Source organism: Chenopodium album, chromosome 16 (genome assembly GCF_948465745.1).
Source record: "Chenopodium album chromosome 16, dcCheAlbu1.1, whole genome shotgun sequence".
NCBI classification, from domain to species: Eukaryota; Viridiplantae; Streptophyta; class Magnoliopsida; order Caryophyllales; family Amaranthaceae; genus Chenopodium; species Chenopodium album.
In genome coordinates, this window is record NC_137849.1 from 4,676,411 (window position 1) to 4,699,888 (window position 23,478).

The 23,478-nt window shown below is 34.5% G+C and overlaps 4 protein-coding genes across 4 annotated transcripts in view; 1 reads left to right on the forward strand and 3 right to left on the reverse strand.

Annotated features, from left to right (window-relative positions):
• Positions 1 to 4,092: 4,092 nt before the first annotated feature.
• Positions 4,093 to 4,569, reverse strand: LOC145583775 (uncharacterized). The gene has a single exon (XM_081640751.1). It carries the CDS (start codon positions 4,567 to 4,569, stop codon positions 4,093 to 4,095), a length of 477 nt encoding a protein of 158 aa, XP_081496877.1.
• Positions 4,570 to 6,695: 2,126 nt separating this feature from the next.
• LOC145583776 (uncharacterized) lies at positions 6,696 to 7,506 on the reverse strand. Its single transcript, XM_081640752.1, has 2 exons — positions 7,372 to 7,506; positions 6,696 to 7,259 (listed from the first exon to the last, which is right to left on the reverse strand). Exons 1-2 carry the CDS (start codon positions 7,504 to 7,506, stop codon positions 6,696 to 6,698), a joined length of 699 nt encoding a protein of 232 aa, XP_081496878.1.
• A 5,512-nt stretch (positions 7,507 to 13,018) lies between these two features.
• On the reverse strand, positions 13,019 to 14,821 carry LOC145586118 (expansin-A4-like). Its single transcript, XM_081642863.1, has 3 exons — positions 14,617 to 14,821; positions 14,065 to 14,377; positions 13,019 to 13,747 (listed from the first exon to the last, which is right to left on the reverse strand). Exons 1-3 carry the CDS (start codon positions 14,756 to 14,758, stop codon positions 13,444 to 13,446), a joined length of 759 nt encoding a protein of 252 aa, XP_081498989.1. The 5' UTR covers positions 14,759 to 14,821; the 3' UTR covers positions 13,019 to 13,443.
• LOC145586119 (superoxide dismutase [Mn], mitochondrial-like) overlaps positions 13,345 to 23,478 on the forward strand; it is a 62,913-nt gene continuing 52,779 nt past the window's right edge. The window contains exon 1 of the mRNA XM_081642865.1: positions 13,345 to 13,353. The gene's annotated coding sequence lies outside the window, so the exon portion shown is untranslated. The remainder of the gene's footprint in view (positions 13,354 to 23,478) is intronic.

Below are 23,478 nucleotides of genomic sequence, written 5' to 3' on the forward strand. Positions count from 1 at the left end.
AGTTTGGTTACTTATATTGTATGGTCTTTTTAAAGTTTTCCAAAAGCTATAACAATTAATTGACATTTTGGATTATATTAATGGTCTAGGCATTAGGGGCAATAAATCAATAATGCAAATGATAAATGGAGATAACGAGATTTGAATCTATTTTTCTATTTTACACACGCACGTTCTAATGTTAAGCACTAGGTCAAAATTTCATTGATAGAAATTATGCGGAGTATTTTTGTTACTCTAACTTTGTCACGCGCTTGTTGATCCAACATAAGTTCTTGTTCTTATTCTTAGTTCAAAAAATAATTTCATATGTGCAGAAAAATTTTCCTTTATATTTTCTTTGATCTTTCACTTTCACAGTATTTTTAGGCTTTCTTAAAAAATAAAAAATAAAATAAAATATGAGCGTATTTGGTCTATTAAAAAAAATAAATATAAAGTAAGTGTTAAAATGAATAAAACTTTATAACATTTGTTTGTTTGAAAAAAAATTATAAACTCTAAAATATATCTCATTTTCCTAATGTTAGTTAAATATGAATTATAAAAATATAGAGAAGGTATATTTAACGAACATACGTTTGGCTTTGGAAACATGCAGAAGGTATGATTAGTGTTTGGTTTAAGGGAATCAAGATTAGCTGACTAAAGACTGGGATATAGAGAGAATTAGTTGTTAGAAATTTATAAAAATATGTCACTGGCTTTTCAATTGTTTTCAATAACATGGGATGTATAGAATATAGATAGGGAATAAATACTTTGTAACCATTTTATTTATAGAAATACTCTTCCTAACATTTTTTCTCATTTATTTTCATAATAGAAATATTGTCATTTTACTTTCCTAACTCTCACTCTTAACTACTACATACCAATCTATAAATATTACTAAAGTAACAACCGCTGACGTCATCACTGCTTACGTGTCACTCTCTTATTTAATTTTTTCCCGCCAAAATGCAAGGATGATGTCATATTGTTTTTTTTTCCCTTTTTGAGCTACCCTATTTAACATTGTTTTGAAAATTAAATTCAAATTGAATTTTAAATTTAAGTTTTCTACGCATATTACGCTATTTTATTATTTACAAGTAGTTGTTAAAAATTGTTAATAATATAGTTTAATTGAATCTAAAAAAAATGGATTTTTGGAAATTGTATTTTCATATTTAATTAGAAAGTACCACAGAGAAAGTAGTTATTTTCTCTCGACATGTGCTAAAGAGTCTATAATTTATTTCTTATTTTAAAACCGTGCATCGCACGGAACTAATCTAGTTATGAATTATTTTTATCAGAATATAGAGTCATTTTATTCCCAATTCCATTCCCCTTAATTATAGTCTCATTCCCCACTAACAAACATAGGGTTTTGTTAAAAATAGAATTAAAACTTCCATTCGATCTCATCCCATATTCTTGCTTACCAAACCAAATACCCCTTAGTATCATTTAAGTTTAAATAATCTTAAAACTTATTGCATTTATAATAAAAGAATAAATTACTTAAATTGTTTTTACATTTCCATCAAATTAAAATTGATGTAAAATTAGTTTAGAGTTGCATTTTCATGACAAATTAAAAAAAAATGTAAATCAGCCACCTTTACAAAAAAAGGTGAAATGACAAAAAATCTACCCTTTAAATTATTAGGTTACTAGTTCAAACCTTGTGCTATGCACAGTTTTACAATATTAATTCATTATTAAGTTTATTAAAAATAATACAAAAGGAAATAAGTAGAAGTGTACAAAAAAAAAAAAAAAAAAAAAGTATAATAAATATTGTGATATGCCATAAGATTAATCTCAATGTCTAAATTTATAGTACAACTATTGTGAGATGGAAAGAGTAATTATATTTTACTATTCGTAATATGAAACCGTAAGCTTGTTCTTAACTAAAATTACTTCGTACTCACTATTCATGTTAGTAGTATTTTATAATATTACGCAATATATCTTATTCTTTACCAATATGTTTTTAAATTATTAATGTTGGGTATCATTCCCAAAATATAAAGCCAAAATTTCTCACTGAGATATAGTAACAAACTTCTTTCAAAAAAAAAAAAAAAGTAGCAATTTTTTTTGGCAGGAAAATTTTTTATGATATCATGACACGTGTACTTGGGAGATAACTACAGGGATTACTTTAGTATATACAGTATAGATTTAGGTGAAATGATAAAATTGTCCCTCATTTATTAGCTAAAATAACCGTATTATCCCTTATTTGCAATTTATTACACCAAACTTATAAACTTTTTTTTTTTTTTGGTTTTTTTTTTTGGGTGAAAGAGAGGGGCAAGCCCAAAAGAAAACAAGCAAAAACACACTAAAGAAACCAAACAAGAAAACAAAAACAAAAGCAAAAGAAAAAGCAAAGAAAATAAAACTAAGCTACACTAAGCTCTATCCAAAGGAACAAGCCTAGCTCTAGCTACTCCACTTAGATCCTCCAATAAAACAGCTTGAAGATCCCGAGGGACCGCTTCAAAAAGAACTATCTTCCGATCCGAGTTGACACCAAAGTTAGTTAACCAGTCAGCCGCCCGATTAACTTCCCTATGGCAGTGACTAATCGTCACTCTCCAACCTTCACGAGCTAAGATAGCTTTGCATTGTCGAATAATGTGAAAATAAGGGGAAGTAGGAGGACAAGGGTCAACTAAAGAACGAACCACATTTTCTGAATCAATGGACAATTGGACTCGTCTATGTCCACCATTCCAAGCCACCGCAAGGCCACGCATAACACCAAGGAGCTCAACTTTTGTATTCGAACATATCCCACAATTAGCAGCAAACATCTCAAAAAGTTCACCTCCACAGCCCCTTATCAAGCCTTCGGCACCAGCTTTGCCCGGATTTCCCCTTGAAGCACCATCTGTATTAAGCTTCACCCAGCCCTCTCGAGGAGTCTTCCACCTGATGAAAATCTCTTCTCTTTGTCGCCCCTTCTCTACATCAAAATTGAGAGGATTCACCATTGCCTTGTTAATGTCCCCTACCCTTTCCATAATGAAAGAAACTTGGTCGAAGGGAATATCTACATCTCGAGAAAAGCACCTTTCGTTTCTCCATCGCCACAACCACCAACAAGTGACTATGAAGATTAACACTCTATTTTCCTCTGCCAAGGTCAGCCCCTTCTCAATATTTAGCAAAATCCACTCCTCACAGCAAAAGAAGAGTCGATAACATCGCTGCTCCAATTAAGTTTTTGCCAAACTAACCGAGCTGCAGGACAATCCTTCAAAATATGCATAACACTCTCTTTAGCTTCCCCACATACACTACAACGAGGGTCATTAGTAAGCTTGCGCATAAATCTGTTGGAATTTGTCATTAATCTATCTCGCACAGCCAACCAAAGGAACATTCGAACCCTTTGAGGCACCACGGCCTTCCAAATCTTTCTTCACCCTTGTCTTTGCTCAACCGTCACTTCCTTAGTGTTTTGAATTATCTTAATTGCCGAGCTAATAGAGAAACCCCCAGACGATGTGCCATTCCAGTGGATAGCATCAACAACATCATCATCATTAACTACCTCATGCGCAGCAATTCCATCAAGAGTTTCAGCATCAAGAAAGTCCGCAAATAATTCATATTTCCAACCTTAATTCGGGTCCCAAAATTCCTTCACAGGAAGGTCTTGAATCGCCACAGGAGGAGCAGGAGAAGCAATGCCCAGCAGAGGTTTTTTAATAGCCCAATTGTGCTTCCAGAATAGCACACGATCTCCTTTCCCTATAGCCATACTCACCCCTTTCCTAAGCACATCAACATTTTCCACAATACCCCTCCAAGGATTCGAATCATCCGTGCGAGCCTTGAACATATCGATGTCACAGCGCCCATCACAATATTGCAACACTTGTGACCAAAGAGCCTCAGGTTTAGTGATGAGTCTCCACCCAAGCTTAGATAGAAAGGCTGCATTAGCTTGTCTCATGGAGCGGGTTTGGTAATAGTCTCCCAAGCTACTAAGTGGATTTTCTTGTGCTATTACATACTTCCCCAAAGAAAACTTCGAGTTTTCTTATCCATCTCATCACAAGAAGACTTCAGAAGCTTAGCCGTCTACATAGTGTAGAAAGGGGTAGATGAAATGCAAGATTGATCCAAGGTATTTCGCCCCACCAAAGAGAGAGTTTTAGCCTTCCATCCAGCTAATTTCGAGCTAATACGATCCATGATATATTGGAAATCTTGTTTTAAAGTCCGACCATTAATAGTCGGGACTCCAAGGTATATACCCAAATCATCACTGGCTTGCATATTCAATGAGCAACAAATCGCCTCTCGAACATCATGACAAGTATTCTTAGAAAAATAAACACAAGATTTGTCAAAGCTTACTTTACTGCCAGAAACTCTACAAAAGCGATCAAGGCACTCCTTCATGCAATTTGCTTGTTCCACAATAGCTACCCCAAATAAAACAAGGTCGTCGCCAAAGGCAAGATGAGATATTTCCGGCCCTTTTAGACTAGCCCTCAAAGCTTTCCAATTACCAAATCGGGTTTCCTTCTCAATTAAGTGAGCAAGGCGCTCCATACAAATAAAATAAAGGTAAGGGGAGAACGGGTCACCTTATCGAATTTCCCTACTAGGAGTAAAACTCATCGTAGGTTCCCCATTCCATAGGATTTGCAATTTGGCCGAGGTGACACAATTCATAACGATGTCCACCATAGCTTGGGGAAGCCGAAGTTCCATTAGAGAGTCACTAATAAAGCTCCATCTAAGCCGATCATATGCCTTCTCAAAATCAATTTTAACCATCATCATACCTAGTTTTCCTTGTTTCCGGCGCATGGTATGAAGAATTTCTTGGACAATAATAATATTATCCGTAATTTGCCGCTTAGGAACAAAGCTACATTGAGTAGGGGAAATTAAACTAGGAGAAAGAGGTTTGAGACGATTCACAATCACTTTTGTCACAATTTTATAAGTGATATTGCACAACCCAATGGGACGAAATTGATTAGCTCGTTGAGGATAATCCGTCTTTGGGATGAGAACCAAAAATGCATCATTTAAACCTTCCGGGAATGATCTTCCTTCAAGAACATCACTGACCAGCCTAAGAACACTCGGTGCAACCAAACCCTAATAATGTTGATAAAACATCGGTTGGAAACCATCCGACCCCGAGGCTTTAAAAGGTTTCATCGACATAAGTGCACGTTTAATCTCACAAGCAGAAAAAGGCCTATTAATAAGGATCCACTCGTTAGCACCAATATGAGGGAACTGATCACACAACACTTGTTCCCCCGTGAAAGGAGATAGATCCTCCTAAAACAAATTCCGCCAATAATCCACAACCATGTTCTTAACTGAAGGAATTATGTCTTTGCCGTGTGCAATTGCTAGATATATAAATGGATCAAATTATGGAGATAATTAAGTTTGTACATTTAGGTCGTCGTTATATCATAGCTAGAGGTACTAACGATCTTTGGGCTAGTAAAATAGGCCAAAGTCCACTTGGACGGATCCTATAAGGTCACACAAAAGGCCTAGATCAAGCATGAGAGGAAGAGGCCCATGATGGGCCTCATCCCCTATGATGGTCGGCCATATAGAGAAGGTTGGAGGGTTTTGGGCTTCCTAACCTAGTATAACTATAATATGATTATAAATAGACTTGGTGCCTAGGGTTTGTAGGTTGATGCAATTCAATTGATCAGTTTTATCAAACCTGAGTTAGCAAACACGAGACCAAGCCCTCTCAAACTTCCCCCTCTCTCACGGCTCTCTCCTCCTCCTCGACGCCGGTTGTGGTGGTTCGTGGTGGTCGGTTAGTCCATTAAAGGTGGTGATTGCGGTTTTCCCTTTCACTCGACCAATCTAGTATTGGTGGACAGCTCGTTCGAAGCTCGTGGACTAAGTAGAGGAGCAACGCTTGGGGCTCTATTCTCTCCCTGATTTGCCTGTAAAATAGCTTCGTGGAATTCACGCTTCAAAGGTATGATTATGTGTCTTGTGTGTTATGCATGCGATCTTGAGATTAGGTGCTTTATGAATATGATTCATGTTTTTCCGCATTATAGTACCTATAAACTCCTTCAATGGTATTTAATTAACCTAGTCTAATTATAATGTGATTATAAACCACTTGATCGGGGCATTGAATCCACTCACCAGAATTATCTTGAAGAGTCTCAATTCTATTCTTCCTCCTCCTAATTATCGTCGAGAGATGAAAATATTTGGTATTACAGTCCCCATCTCGAATAGCATCCACTCGGGATTTTTAAAACCATAATAGCTCCTCCTGCGCAAGAACATCATCCATCTCACGTCGCAACGAAGCTTCCAGTTTGATTAGGTGACGATCACGGCCAGCCAAAAGCTTCTTTTGAATCCCTTCAAGTCTAGCCCACAATTCAGATTTTTTACGGAATATATTATGAAAAACTTCACGATTCCAAGAATTCAGGAAATCAGCAAACATTTTCAGAAAAGGGATTAAAGAAGCATTATTATCCCATTTGCTCTACAAGAACTCATCAAATTTTCCATGACTCATCCAAGCGGCTTGAAAACGAAATGGTTTCAAAGAAGTTTGGATTGGCGCAAAACCATTAGTACTAATGAGAATCGGACAGTGATCACTCTTAGATTTGGGCAGATTACGAAGAGCACCATCATCAAATCTAATCCTCCATGATTCATTCACTAAACCTCTTATCTAAACGAGCAGATTTGAACGTTTCTGGGGAGTTGCCTTTAAACCACGTGTGTTCCGGCCCCGAACACCCCAAATCAATGAATTCATTCTCATTAATCCACTCCGAAAAAGCTCTACATCTTTGAACCATTTCAGTACCTCCTACTCCATTTCTTTCACCGAGGCTAGAAGTTTTATTAAAATCCCCTGCCACCAACCAAGGGCCATTATAATTCTCTTTAATTTTCTCAAGTTCCGTCCAAAGATCTCTACGAAGAGTCCCATCGGGGCTTCCATATACAGCAAAAAACAACCAAGGCTCTTCTCCAATCCTCCGAATTTCCACAGATAAATATTGAGTGTGGTTGTCATATGAATTTACAGTAACTTCTTCTTTCCTCCAAAAAAGCCAAATTCCCCCTGCAAAGCCTTGAGCTTCCACACGACTTTGGCCAGAGAATCCAATTTTATCACATATTTTATGTGCTTGGTCCCCACTAATATGAGTTTCAACCAAAACAAGAATAGTTGGCTTATTAATTCGTACTAACTCCCTAATAAGAGTCTATTTATTGCCAACTTCCTGCACATTCCACATCAAAAATTTTATTGACATATTAAACTGGGGAAATCGGTCATAGATGTTCAAGGGAATATTAGGCATAAGAGAGAGATACATCTCCCTCAACATGGTCATAGGTCCCTCCGTTTCGTACGGGATCTGAACTGAAGCCATCAATTCCGGGTCCTGGAACCTCGGTGGCAGGAACGAAGTCATCAAAATCAGAGCTCTGTTTGCTAATGGATGACATGATATTATTGTTGGCCCCTATGTCTGGTAGTCGATGAACATCTCAAACGAAGTGGGAATTCTCACTTCCAGGGACAATGGGATTCTTGGATACTCCATCTTCACCACTATTTGAAAATTGCACAGAATTATTCTTCAACCTCTCTTAATTTCTCAAAGCTATAGGAGTTGAAGAAGCAATTTCAAAATAATTTTCCTTTCCTAAATTACGAGGTCTCGAATAAGGAAAGGAATGTTTTTGGACCGAAGAAGAATTACTTCTTTTGAAAACTCGGTTAATATTTGGCAAAGAATCAGAGATATTCTGAGAAAGAGGGATCCTCTGCCCATCACCAATAACTTTATTATGAAAAAAAGATATTTTTTCCTTAGAATATAACTTGTTCCCTAAACCAACAATATCACAATTGGGGTTACCAACTTTGGCTTTTCTCAACTGAGAATCTTCCCCCAGGTCAATAGTTGCCTTTTCCGTACTAGCCTGATCTTCATTATCTAAGGAAACATTTCCTTGTTCCAAGTTTATTACTGCCATATCCTGGTCCTCTCCCAAATTAGCCGTGCTAATAATAGGAGCTACATCTTCCATTGCACGATTTTTTGTCAAAATTTCCTTAGTTGGATTCTTAGGAAACTCAATTTGCTCAGTTTCCTCTTCTTGCAATACACTGAACCTAGACCCTGACTCCTTTGCTAGGCTAGTACCATTCGGCTTCTTGGGCACCCACTGTTGCCTTCGTTGACTGCCGGTAGAGCTTTGGCTAGGGGACTGACCAGTATGCTTAACATTTTGGACCTGGGTATCCTTTTGTGCAGCATAGGCATTCTTCTTTGAGGACCTTTGGACAATCATCCATGAACCATAATCATCATGTACCTCTGGTCTAGAATTTTGCTTGGTCTTCAATTGATTATCATCATTCTCTTGAACTGGATCATTCACAACACCTGTAATAAATTTGTCACATTGCACTTCCTTGTGCCGGGTAACTATTTAAAAAGGGGAATGAGAATAGGGTCCCTTTATTTCATGAAAATAAAATGACCTAGGGGCAAGTATTATGAAAGGGAATAGAAAAAATTAGTAAAGGACCAAATTGCCATTAATGAAGAAATTAAATTATGTTTGTAAGGGTACATTTGTAAATTTTTGTAGTTTATTTCTTATCTACTTCATCCCATCCAAACATAATACGGAGTATTAGTTGATGTGTTTTTTTTTAATTCTCAAATCTCAATTTCACCTTCTAATCCACTCGGAGGGGCTTTTAGTTGATTCGTGAATTGGTTCTGAAAGGACCGGTAAATCATCGGCTGTAACACCATTGTCGTCTTGTCATCCCCGATTTCACGTGCAAAACACCCCGTAAATTTTTTTATATGCTGGTCAATATTAATAATAAAAGTCACCATGTTAAATTTAGGGTCATTATTCAACATATATAACGTCGTAATTTAGGTTCTCAAACAATATTAAAGGTCCACAGAGGTACAAATTGAATTATAATTTTATTAAAAAAAAATAGATTATAGTTCTCATAATTTATCATAAAAATTAATCTTTTTTATATCATACTTCCTCTGTTACACAAATATTGCAATAAGAATGAAATTACGCATCCCAAAACACATTTTATTTGTCAAATATCTATAATTATATAAGAGTAAAAATTATAAAAAGTTGATATTATAAAAGTATTTTATGAGATGAATCTAACAAGACCCCACATGACTATATTTTATTTTATGTATAAATAGGATATTTGATTGGAAGTCGGGGGATTCCCTTACTTCCCCCTTTACTTTCAGTGTTGACCTACGGAGGTATATTGGCTTCTCTTGTGAGAGGTATCAGAACTCACTAAGGTCCTTCATCTTGCCTTAAAATTTGAAGCTACTTGTCAATATTAATATGGAATACTACTTGTCAATGTATAATTTTCTTGTAAGCAAGGGCCCTTATTTCTAATTTTGCCTATGGCCTATAAAATATCAGAAACAACCCTGTGTAGGAGTGGTAAAAATACAATCTAAATTGTATAAATCATAATTTATGGTCAAACAAGCATGATAAATAGTGCAAAAGTCCAATTGTTGCAATATTACTAGAATGAAGGAAGTAGTATTTTTTGAAGCAAAGGAAGTAGTTCAAAGCATAAAATATCCATTTATAATATATACTAATTCGTTAAAATAACTTCATCACAATCTAATACGAGTATAATTTTATTACTTCAATCAGGGTCGGGTCATGAGTCATCTCGGATCGGGTCAATTCAGGTTATAGGCCAAGAAATGTTCAACCCTTGCCTAAAGTTTAGGTTCGGGTCAATTCAATGGGCTTTGAACATTTTTTTAAAATTTAATTTATTTTTTGCTAATTTTTTTTAATGTATTTAATTGAATATTTTCACCAATATTATTATTAGTCATTACATGCCTATTAGATAGAAAATCGTCACAACGACATATTAATTCCTAACTAATTTTGCATCAATAATATATTTTAAAATTTGACATATAGATTAAAAATTTATCTTAAAATTCAATAAACTATATGTTAAAATTAAGATTACTAGATTAAAATTTGGATCACTAGGTTCTATAACAACAGTTGTATGCGTATAAACCTCAAGTCCACAATATATTATTGTGGAGCAGGTCCACGCAAGAGTTTTTGTAATTTCCGTTAGATTCGTAATGTGTACTTTATTAATTTCATAAATTTTTTCATTACAAAATTAAAGATATTTAGCGATAAAAACCATACATAAAACGATAAAAGTGTGTCAAAATTTATTTTTTCTGATATGATCGGATTAGAACTCATTTTTTGTGAAATAAGTAAAAATAAGATGAATTAAACATGTATAGTAGAAATTTTTTGAGAGAAAATGTAGAAATTAACATTGAAGAGCTTACTTTTTAAAAAACTTTTTTAATAGATATTTAATTTCCATTTTTTCATCAAAATGAAACTTTTTTTTTCTTAACTAACGTTGTTGTTTGATTGGTTCAAAGTTTCATTTTAACGACAAATTATGTTTTAAATAATGAAATCAGTTGACAAATACTAACGATACTCCCTAATCTATAACAATTTCCAATGTTGAAACGAGAAAAAAAAAAAAAAAAAAAAAAGACTAAAGCCCTATTTGGTAATTAACTGGTAGCTGATTGTATTAGCTGATTTGACTAACTGGGTATATTAGCTGGTTTGATTAGCTAGTTATAATTAGCTGAATGTGTAAAAGTGTTTGGCAAATAGCTGTTAATTGTTAGCTATTTTAGTGTATTTAAGAGACAAAGAGTTAATTGTTCGATAAGCTAATTTTGAAAAGCTCTTATAATGAGCTTTTTCTAAAAGAGCTTTTTAAGCTCAAAAAGCTCTTTTAATAACCTATTTACCAAACACCTAAATTAGTTTTTTTAATTGGTCAAACATCCAATTGAGAAAAATAAACTAAAATCTCTTTACCAAACAAGGCCTAAATCATTCTAAAATAAATCGAAAAGAGTCTTACTTGCAACTTTTTAATTTAGTACGGAGTAATAAGCTCACTACCCATACAAAAAAAAAAAAAAAAAAATAAAAATATTCTCCTCGGGTTATTTTCAATTCAGTCCATTTCTTAATTTCTTTCTCTTATAAAATATTCAGCCCATTTCAGTTCAGTTTAGTTCAGTTCGCCTCAGTTCAGTGAATCAGAACAGGCCCTAAGACCATCCACAATGGCTAGCTACATGTACATGTAGCTTTGGGTTGCCACATCATTAATCTCCAAGCTATATGATTTAAACTACAACCTCTACAATAGTAAGTTACATCCTTTTGTGATAAATAAACCATAAAAAAAATAATAAACAAACAAATACATAAAATATATTAAACAAATAAATATAATGACATTGGATGGAATGAAACTATATAGCTCTAATTTGACTTAGCTACAAGTAGGTGTAGCTCCACAATGGCTAGCATGTAGCTAGCAATTATCCTTATGCACAACCATTGTAGATGCTCTAATAAGCTCACCGAGCACAAATGTACAATAACTTGGGTAGGTAGTTAGGTACTAAGGGCCTGTGCTCATACGTTTATTTTCAGTTCACTTCAGCACTAATCAGTTCAGTTCAGCTCTAATCAGTTCAGTTTAGTTCAGTTCAGTTTATGTCTTATGATATTGCTAATGATATAAAGCCAAATTTCATTCTTTTAAGATCTTATTACAACAACGACAATAATAATAATAATAATAATAATAATAATAATAATAATAATAATAATAATAATAATAATAATAACATTGTATTAATTAGAATAATAAAGAGAGTGGTATACAGTTGGGGGGGTTGGCTCTGTTTAATTTCGTTCCAGCTTTTTTTTTTTTTAATTGTGATAATTTTTTACAAAGTGTTTTGTGTTCTTTTGTCATAATAATATTTTATTTTTTTAATTAAATAGTATATGTTTTAAAAATGTTTTGGGGTTTCATGTTTTTAATATATTTTCCATAAATATTTTAATTATATAGTATATTTTTCTTAAATATTTTAATATGTATATTTGTATATACACATATGTATAATAATAAATAATCAAAGATCACTAATCCGTAGTTAAAAATCACTAATTCATAAGTTTAGTTCAGCTCAGCTCAGTTCAATTTAACTCAATTCGGTTCAATTCAGTTGAGGTCAGTCAATAAGAACAAACCCTAAGTAGTAACCACTAACCAATCTTTCAATCCTTACACCTTTCAAGTACGTAGTATATATCTTTGCTTGTGTCATTTTCCTTATGTATGCTCTTTTCTTTTTTTTTATTAAGTTCTTAGTCTTCTTACAGTACTTCTTAGGCGCATCCGCACATGGATGATGCTTTTTAATACCCTTCACATTTTCAAACAGTTAACAAAGTGGGGGGGAAAAAAAGTGTTAATTGCTCTTTTTGAAAGCTCATCTTACGATTCTTAACTAAGATTTCCAACTTTTTCGTAGGCAGAATTACGTACAAGCACCATGCCTTCCTTTATATCACTACTCGTATATACAAGGGCCAAGGTCCGAGGTATCAAAACTTGATCTGATTGGCCTTATCCGAATAACAATCAATTCATATTTTTAATTTGTAATGAATAAAATAATTTAACATGACTCTAATTTGAAATAAAATTAAAGCAATTCAATCTAAATCTCACCGATCCTAACCTGAACACCCGAATTGACACCTCTTCAAGGATAGCCATGAGTTGCACAAGTATGTGCGGAATACTAGTTCGGACATACAATAGACAGAAGCAAGTTGCTTCCTTCTATCCATTACACCGTTACACGGTTACAGTGTACATGCATAAAAAGGTCGAGCTAGAGTTATAAATGGTGATTAACTGATTTTGGCAGTCATGGTAGTAAATACCTCATAAGACCATAAGTTACTAAATAATTACTCCGTACTGTAAATGAAATAAAGTTGAAAAAGTCAAAATTGCAACAAATTACTCAGTGCTAAATAATTGCAAAATCTGAAATCATCATTCTCATAATAATTGATTGACTAAATCAGATCACTACAGAGTACAAAACACTCGAGCAATCACTCTAGTCTTTACATACAGAATAATATGATATGATCCAAAAGCTTTATAATATAGCTATTTGGAAAATTCATATTTTCATAAAAATATCTAATTAACTAATTACTCACTTAAAAATTAAAATAAAAATTACCAAAAACAAAATAAAAGGCTTTAGCGGGTGCCAAACATTAGGCACCACAGCAACTCCAAGCCACATATATGATATATGGCCAACCACCTTCCCTATCAATTTCTCTCTCCTCTTTCCAAATATAATTACAATTTTTAATTTTACACTCTTCAAAATATTTAATATTTTATAGGAAAATTAGGCAATAAAATATTTTAATTTAATTTAATTAAAACTGACCACCCTCAAAAGTTTGTCCAAATTGCCAGTTAGCAGGAACAACATTGTTACTTGTAACAGTCCTTCCATCACTAGCTGTAACTTGGAATGAGAGGCTTTGCCCATTCAATAATGAATTGCTTTGCCAATTTTGACCCCAATTCCTTGACATGGGTTGCCACCCGGTCCTCGAACCCTTAATCGACACGGAGTGAACATCGCCCGCACCACCAACGTTTGTGATTAGGACCAAGTTGAAGTAAGAGTGCCCATTGATTGTGAACCTTATTCCTCCTTTTCTAACACAGGGTACCCTGCCAATTTTACAACCATGTAACGTATTAGTGTACTACTTGACTACTCGTACAATCACAGGTACCAAAAGAAAAACGTTACAACATAAAAACTCTTTTTACCTAACTAGTTAAGCACTTACGCAACTAAAAACGTCCAAAACAACATATATAGTTTATTTTTACAACCATGTTAGTTTTATAGTTACTGTCAACTTTTTACTTGGTTTGAAACCGAGCAAAAAGTGAAAACCGGTACATGTCAATTTTTAACGATGTAAAAAATATATCTCGTTTAGTAGGTGGAAATAAATAAACACGACATCAAAGTAATATACCTTCGGAAGGAAACAGGGACAATTCCAGCACGGTATTGAGCAATCCTTAAGAAAGAAGGCTCGGCCAAATCGAAGTGTTGAAGAGGAGGGTTACACCATCCACCATTGTTGTTAGGCAAAGAAGGGTTCGGAGGGCAGAAATTGGTAGCAGTTACAATAATGCTACCAGGGCGACACCATCTCGGGTCGTCATTGCATCGGAGTTCATAGCATGATCCACAGCTCAATCCATTGTTAAACAACGCAGTACTTAGTGCCGCGGTGCTAGTCCCGTACCCTTGGCTGTACAAGTTTCCATACCCACACGCTCCCCCTGCATTTTCATGTCAAAACAATTAGACATATATCACCACGGGACACAATTATGTGTCGAAAACTACTCCCTCTGTTTTAAAATAATTGTTATTACAATTAAAAAAAAATATATAATGTGTGACAATGTAACAACTAATTATGATTAATTGCTAACAAATTAGCGAAATGGTAAATATGTAACGTTTAAAACACGTAAATGTACGTGTCTAATGTTGTAATCCGTAGTGGTGAACTTACCCATAGTGCCAGAGGCGTCACCTCCACCGTAAAAGGTAGCATGAGCATCGGTCCAACCACCGTAACCGGCATAAGCGCCTAGTATGCAAACATTGATCAAAATGAGAACCAAAGAAATTGAGAATGTAGGATTAATTGCCATTTTTTTCTTGAGGAAAAAAAGTGGAGGAAAATAAGGAGTGGAGTATTTGGCTAAGTGTTGCAAATGAATTTTGATGTTTGAGTTGAGAGAAGTGTTACTTTATATAGGCCAAGCAAAGGAAGCAATTGCAAATGTGGTAACGACTAAAGAGAGTTGTAAAGGAATTGACCACTCAGAAAATGACAAAGGTTTTTAGCCTGCAACTGTTTCAACTTGAACAACTGCCGAGAAATTAATTTTATTCATTAAAAAAAAAATAAAAAAATGACATAAAATTTATATCAATACTATATTTGATGTATGTTCTTTCCTTTTTATTTTATGGTTAAATTTTTCTTGGCAGTCTTTTTACAAGGAAGTGTAAATAGGGGCAATAAGGCTAAAAAAGAGCTAAGGCTCGGTTTTTTTAACGAGGGTTCATATACACTTGTTAAGTTAACTAATACTCCGCATTTTATATTTAGAGAGTTAATGTAATTAAAAAAAAAATATTTCCATAGTTGTGAAATTATATAAACTCCTCTTTTTGATTCACTACTCTATTAGTTTTACTTATGGGCAATTTCTTTAATTCTTTGCCATCGATAATACTACATTTTTATCCAAACAAGTGATGTCTTGCACTCGTTAGAAAGACTTAGTAGTAATTTTAATCAAATTTCCTATCGTAGTCTCCAATTTTGATCCAAGTAATTAAACTTGATATAAACAACCTGATTACTACCTCTCTTTGATATTCTTATTAATCAATGCCTATGTGTTAGAATCCAACTCCTTTTAATTTATTAGATTCCCTTTAGATGCTTTCTTAGAGTTTACTTTATGTTTTCTAAGCTTGAGGTCCCATTATTGTGTTACTGTCAGTTCAGTATTCACTAGGATTCTTCTAATAATCAAATTAAAGCTCTTTAGAGGGTGAATGATTAATGAAATCATAAGCCTTCTACCAAGTGTTGCCTTGCTTTTATGCTTGTTTGTTGTTAGACCTTTATATATATTGTGTCTTACTTGTATAATAGCTCCCCTCCAAACCAACTTGATGCACTAAGAACCCGCGGTTCGGACCCGCTTGTGCCCGCCTTGAAATATCGGCCGTCACAAGCCCCGACCATTCGCACTCCGTCGCCCAAATAGACGTGAGTGCTCCTTTGTTTTAATTGTCCGCTTGTGTTGCTTTGTGCTCACAAGCCCCTCTTCCGCTCAAAGCTAACATTCTTACCACTAAAAGTCTAGAGCGTGCCGCACGTTTCGGGATCCAAACTCCCGGACCGTGACAGTTGGTATCAGAGCCGAGGTCCAAACCTCGTTGCAAGCAACCCGTGTAGGCACCAAGGAGGGCTACACAAAGATGGAATTCGTAGAAGAAAGGTTCGCTTGGCTCGAGGAGAAGACGAATGAATGGTCCCAACTCTAAGTCGTGGTACACGAGCAAGCCGAGCAAATTGTGAAATTAATGGAAGATAAAGATGCTCTCCGTGAACAATTATAATTTGTTCAAGGTCAAGCTGATGAAGCACTTGAGAAATGTGCTACCCTTATGCGCGTTGTGGGCAGAGACGCACTTGGTGTTGAAACAGCGAAGATCAAGCCGCCCAAACCTCGCGACTACAGTGGCGCTAGGGATGCCAAAGAAGTCGACAACTTCCTCTTCGACATGGAGCAGTACTTCCGAGTATGTCAATTGAGTGACGATCAAAAAGTGGATACTACCATCATGTACTTGCCCGAAGATGCTAAGCTTTGGTGGCGCACCAAGCACGCAGACATCGAAGCAAGAAGGATAAAGATTGATACATGGGTGGAGTTCAAAGAGGAACTCAAGGAACAATTCTACCCCGACAACACAGCCTTTGTTGCTCGGATGAAGTTGCTGGAGTGCCGCCAGAAGGGCTCTCTTTGCGACTATGTGAAGGAATACTCAACGATAATGTTGGACATCACAGACATGAACGAGAAAGATCGTGTGTTCAACTTTGTCAATGGGTTAAAGGAATGGGCGCAGCGAGAGATTTTAAGGCAGAAGATTGATACCCTCACTGCTGCCATGTGTGCTGCTGAGAGATTGATGGACTACTCAGTCGGGAAGGGCCGTCAATCCGAGAATGATTCAAGTGGGACGTCAACACGCTCCAATAGCCCGACTCCAAGCTCTCCAAAGGGTATAGAGAACGGCTCTCGAGTATCGTCCAACATCGTCAATACATATCAGAGAAGAAGTGGAGGAGGTGATGCGCAAAAATCAACATCGACCCCCTCCCACAACTCCAGAAACTTTAAGGCCGGCACGTCCTCGGGAGATACTAGACCGTCGAATTGCATACTTTGTCGAGGCCCACACAAATGGTAGGAGTGCGAGCATAAAGAAGAGCTTGACAAGATCCAAAAGAGATTGTCATCCATGTCCATGCAAAAGTCCCCAGAGGAGAAAGAGACCAGCAGAGACAACAGTCCAGTTCGAAGAATGAGTGCGATCTACAGGATGAGCTCCATGAGAATGATTGCCCCAGAAGAACCAAAAGTCTGATACCTGTCGGCAATGCGAGTGATGGAGCCAGAGAAGAAGGCAACATCAAAAAAACAAGCTCGCACCAAAGACACCCAGAAGCGGGAGATGAAGCCCAGTGAGTCGACAACATCCAAGATACACCCCCGCGAAACCCATAATCAGACACTCATTTCGAAGCAAAAAGCAACAAGCCCAGAGACACCAGAGGAGAACCTCCCAAGAGAGAGGGAAAACTGTGGTCGAGCAAACAACGAAGGTCACGTGTAGGGGATCATAGAAACAATGGTCACCCAAGAGGCACCAACACAACTTGAGGCTCACCACCACAGTCTTCAGGCAGCAGCTCCCCAACAGATGACCGAGGAAGCTGCCCGCCTTCAGAAACTACAAGATTCAACTCCCAGGAGGAAATTTAGAGATGAAGCTCTCAACAAATTGTTCGAGCCGAGCTACCCCAGAGACAAGCTCCTCATCAACAAAGAAGATCCAGCAACAGAGTTAGCAAAGATTCCGAGAGTCAGCCGCATCAACGGCGCATTAGAGACTCAAGATAGTTAAGATTTTCTAAATTTTGATTGTAACTCTTGTAAGTCGACGAGGTCGTCGACAGCTTAAGTAGGGGAGGATGTTAGAATCCAACTCCTTTTAATGTATTAGATTCCCTTTAGATGCTTTCTTAGAGTTTACTTTATATTTTCTAAGCTTGAGGTCCCATTATTGTGTTACTGTCAGTTCAGGGTTCACTAGGAATTCTCCTTGTAATCAAATTAAAGCTCTTTAGCTTTAGAGGGTGAATGATTAATGAAATCATAAGCCTTCTACCAAGTGTTGCCTTACTTTTATGCTTGTTTGTTGTTAGACCTTTATAGATATTGTGTCTTACTTGCATAATAGCTCCCCTCCAAACCAACTTGATGCACTAAGACTAGCGTTCTTGCCGCCAAAAAGCTAGAGCGCGCCGCACGTTTCGGGGTCTAAACTACCGGACCGTGACACTATGAATGTGACAATGAGAATCAACTAAATGACTAGTGTAGCTTGCATATGATTTGAGTAATAGAGAAATTGAACTACCAACTGTTTAAGCCATGGACCCCAATCAGCACATGGCAATTCCCAACCGTCTTGATTTTCTTTTTCAATATCATCAATTATATATATAAATTTCCATTTATTTATTACGTGGCTCTTTTATCTTCTTTTAATTTTAATTTTAATTTCTTTTTCATAATAATAATAATAATAATAATAATAATAATAATAATAAATATTGTTAATTTACTACGAGGACTACGTAACAAAATTAGTTCATTGTACCTAATACTAGTAGAGTCTATTAGACATATCACACCTACCAAATTTTGCAATTGAATATTTGAGAAGTATATTCATTTTTAACAAGCAACAATTTGTGCCTGAATTAGTGTTTCCAATTTCCCTATCAACAATTACTTCTTTATTTTATGGTAGGTAGCAATTAATGTACATGATACTGTAAGAAAATTTAATAAACGTAGTACTTACAAATTAATTTTTTAACGTAATTTCCTTAAATTGTGTCCTCTTATAATCTGATTTCATCCTCACTCCTCTAGTAACTTTAATCAATACAGTTCCATTTTAATGGATTTTTTTTTTAAAAAAAAAAAAAGAAAAAAAGAAACTTTATTACGGAAGATCGAAATTCGAGTTTGTAAGTTTAATTTGAAATTTGTCTTAAAGGCTGCATATATCATAATAAAATATTCATTAGTAATGATAAAAAATTTCAAGACTTTGTTATGTTGACTATCCTCGTAGGATATGCATTTTTAATTGAAAACAACATAATTATCACCCTATTTTGAGGGAAATTTTCATGCACATGGAAAGTTCGACTATAATATGTGTATTTTTTCAATTTTATTAAATTTTGACTTGGACTTTGGTGTAATTTAGACGCTAATTACTCTTATCTATTCAATCATTGTCAGTTTTAATATTATACAAGTTAAGAGTAATTCAACATACTTGTACAGTTGTATGTAAGAAATTTTCCAGTATGATTTTAGTAACCTATGGACGTAGGGGTGAGCATGGGACGGGTATGCGTACCGTTAGTACAAACGATTCAGGTACCCGATAGCCAAAATCCCTAAAAGTGATATTCATAATCCGAACCGATAAGTTCGGATACCCGGACTTCGAGTACCCGAATTTTCAGATTGGTTATCGAGTACCCAATAAGATATCCAATAATGATAATTAAACTTAATTATGTAGTTATTATGATATAATTTACCACTAATTAACAACAATATCATATGATTTTGACCAAATTATTAATAATATTACTAATTATTGATATTATAAAGTAATTATGAAGTAAAGTAAGAGTTCTGATTTTAAAAAAAATAGATTTAACTAGGGAAAAAAAGCAAAAAAATGCTTATCGGATCGGATCAGGTTACCGTTAATTTTAAAATGATACCCAATAACCATACCCGATACAAATTATCAGAACAGGTACCCAAACCGTTATGGTTATCGGATCGGGTACCCTAATTTTCGGAACGATTTTTCGGATTTTCGGTTTTTCGGGTAGTTTTGCTCGGTCCTACCTATGGTTGTAAGCGCGCGATACTATGCCTTCGACAATTATCTATAGGATTCTAACTGTCTATAGTAATTCGACATTCTTTACTCATAATCCATATTTAAAAAATACTGACACTTTAAATCGGGATCAAGACATTTTTTAATTAAAAACTATTGGCAATTGAATATAAATTGAACAATATATGAAATACTTCGTGTAAAATTATTAATCTAAGTTTCAAAGAATAAAACTTTCTTAAGTTGGGAGTTGACTCTGAGTTCACTCTAAAGTCCACTCCTCACCATTCATCAATCAACCATTTTACATCAATCATACCAAACACGCAAGCCCTAGCTAGAATTAGTTAAGCATTAAATTACGGAGCTATGACTCATAAATAATCTTAAAATACTCTAATTAACAAGAGGTTAATAATATGTACATAACTAACCCTAAGTTTAATTTTCTTTTTTTAACCCAAAGTCTAATTATTTTTTTATTTTTTTAATGGAGGTGGTTTGTTAGTTGTATCTAACATGGCACCACACCAAAATTCAAGGTCAAAATTAAAGCATGTAAACCAAATAATATGCACGATTTCCTTAAGCATCCAATTTGTGTGCTTTGAAGTAATTAGTCGTGATACATGTGGGAAATCAAAATGCTAAAAACAACAAAAAGACCCAACAAATCTTCTTGAATTTGGTGGTAGAAAGGGGAAATTTTCTTTAGTTTTGTCAATAAATGTATCAATTTCACACCAAATGTAAGATTTGTATTGTATTTAAGGTGTGAAATTGTTCATAATTTCTTTCCATTATCTTTCTCCTTCCCTACTCATGATGACTAATTTTTTTTTTAAAGATTGGTCTAAATGAAATTGATTATAACTCTTAATGTAGGTAATTCTAGTCAATTTTGTCACACTTAGCACCCAATTCGACAATGTAATTTCTCATTTAGCCATGCCATTGAGCTTAATAGTTTGCTTGACTATCCTAATGATTATTCAATTATGTGAACCTTAATTCAACAACTAAGAAACGATTAACTATATAGTACATACGGTTCAATTCGTAGCAATATATTATCGCAATTAGGCCAATAACCTATAAATTCCTTTTTCAATTACTTGCTTAATTAATTTACAATCTATCAATAAACGTAATATTTTGAATTTAAGAAAATCAAAATATAATAACGTAAATAGAGATTACATGTAAAATTAAATAGAAGAAGATATCAAATCAATATGTACAACTTTGATAGTTTTACTATCAAAGTTTCAATTACCAAGTATTAACATACAATACAAAGACACCATTACTTTGGGGGTGGCGATTTTCCTTACCCAGTCTCAATTCTTCAATGGGCCTTATAAGCATGCTTGCTAATTAAGTTAAGCAAGATACTAATGTAGGCAACGCAAGATTCGAGTCCAATAGTGCGCTTTAGCATATTTAGAAATTTAAAAATAATAATGGCTAAGAATGTAACAGCTACGTCTATAATAACTAGTCATGAGATTGCGGATACAAAGTCTTTCTAAAAAGATGTTTTAATTTTTTAATGTGAGAAAAGATAGATGTACGGTTAAATTCCGTTTAGATATGTCGTACTTTTTATTGGGGTTTAGCGTGGCAAGAAATTGTTACAAATATCGCCTTTAATTAGTGTTAAGCACTTAAGCATAGATATAGAATTATTGTACCAAGTACATGATATACATGCATGTTGATCGATAATAACAAGACATTTTGGGGGTTGCATGTGTGATGAGAAATGATTCGGTCAATATTATTATTGTAATTAAGAATGACAAAAAGAACGTAATCATATTATGCAAATTGTACTCAATCATGCAATAGTATCAACATTTGTTCTTCATCTAAATCTTTTCAATTATTTGTTATGTTACATCAACCATACACATCTTGATTCTAATATATGTTTTGGTCAATTAATCACAAGATTGCATGTGGGATTCTTCCAAAGCAACCACCTCAAAATGTTTAAGTACTATTTTAATTGCATCACTAACTAATAAATAATTTCCATCAAAAATTAATTAATTAAATTAGATATAAGGATGCTTTGATTTAACGTCTAAATTACAGTAATTTTGAAGTGATTAAGGGCCTACCATGTTAGAAGCACATGGAAATGCCGTTATTTTCCGGTTCTTCCATATACATCCTTTTCATACAATCTCTTTAATATATGTTGTTTTGTTTTAACGTGAATACTAGAGAATAAAGGCTAATATTTTGAAAATTAATAATTAATTTTGGATTGACTTGTGGAAAATGAGAACAAAATAGCAGATATGGATGTTGTAGAAAAGAAATCTTGTACTCCTATTCTTTTTAACCCATATGATGCGCTTGAAGGGAAATAGGAGATGGGATGTATTTATCCTTCAAATCTTTAAAGTATAATATAAGATTTTAAATGGATTTGATTGGTGTGATTTATCTTAACCAATCAATGATATCACTGAAACCTATACATATGTGCCAAGATATAGGTAAAGCGGTTTATACACCTGAGTGTACAATGTTCATTGTGTACCATTTTTTAATTAATACAACTACTAACACAATCAATAACCAATTGGATGTTGGTGTAGTGGTGATTGGGACTACACTTGGTAGGGAGCACCTGTGTTCAATCCCCCACAACAACAATTGGGAGAGGATTGGAACCTAACCACCTAGAACTGATCCCTAAATCCGGATTAGCTCAAAGGATGAATCGGGTAAAACACCAAAAAAAAACTAGCACAATCGATATTACTTCGATATTCACTAACAAATAAATTACAAATACATCGATAGATAAACACACGATTTGAACCCAACATAGAATATATGAACATATAGTTCGCATCCAAAGAAGATATATTGGATAAAAAAGTTACTCCCTCCGTGTTTTTTTAAGTGACACACTTTGACCGATACGTAGTTTTAGGAGATTTTATTGACTTTAATAAAATAAGATGTTAGTGGGGTAGGTTGGAGGAGTGAGAAATGATAAAGTAAAAGAATGTGAGAGGAAGTGGGGATCATGAAAGGAGTGAGAAATAATAAAGTAAGAGATAGTGGGGTAAAGATATATTATTAAAATGTAAGAAATTTCTAAAAGAGGAAGTGTGTCACTTAAAAAAAAAAAAGGCCGTTTAAGAAAAGTGTGTCACTTAAAAAAACACGGAGTAAGTACATATAATTCAAACCCCAAAAACATGTACTCTTGTAAATAACATTAGGAGCCATTTTCCTCCTTAACTCATACACGTTAACAGTTGTTTAAATTAAAATTAGCTATTTCGATGGACATACCCAAAATTCTTTCTTGATCTTGTCTCAATCAAACATTCTCATTAGAAGTTTGAAAAGGTCCTCAAACCTCTATCCCCAAGTAAACCTTGACCTTCTAAACACACTCCCATAGGTTTCAGTTGAGCAAAAATGACGAGGACTAAAGAAATTAAAATTAGTGCTAAATTGAATTAATTTTAAAGAGCACAATGGTACTTAATTTTAATTAATCAAATTTATCTGATCAAATCGATCAACCAAATCATAACTTCACGTCTCCATAATAATAATAATAATAATAATAATAATAATAATAATA

Bases quoted from the DNA above. Each gene is read 5' to 3' on its own strand.
- LOC145583776 (XM_081640752.1), bottom strand. From the start codon at position 7,506: ATGTCATCCATTAGCAAACAGAGCTCTGATTTTGATGACTTCGTTCCT. The intron at 7,260-7,371 runs GTATCTCTCTCT...GGCAATAAATAG, and splicing joins ATGACCATGTTGAGGGAGAT to ACTCTTATTAGGGAGTTAGT.
- LOC145583775 (XM_081640751.1), bottom strand. From the start codon at position 4,569: ATGGAGCGCCTTGCTCACTTAATTGAGAAGGAAACCCGATTTGGTAAT.
- LOC145586118 (XM_081642863.1), bottom strand. From the start codon at position 14,758: ATGGCAATTAATCCTACATTCTCAATTTCTTTGGTTCTCATTTTGATC. The intron at 14,378-14,616 runs GTAAGTTCACCA...ATGAAAATGCAG, and splicing joins TGACGCCTCTGGCACTATGG to GGGGAGCGTGTGGGTATGGA. The intron at 13,748-14,064 runs GTATATTACTTT...TAAAATTGGCAG, and splicing joins GTCCCTGTTTCCTTCCGAAG to GGTACCCTGTGTTAGAAAAG.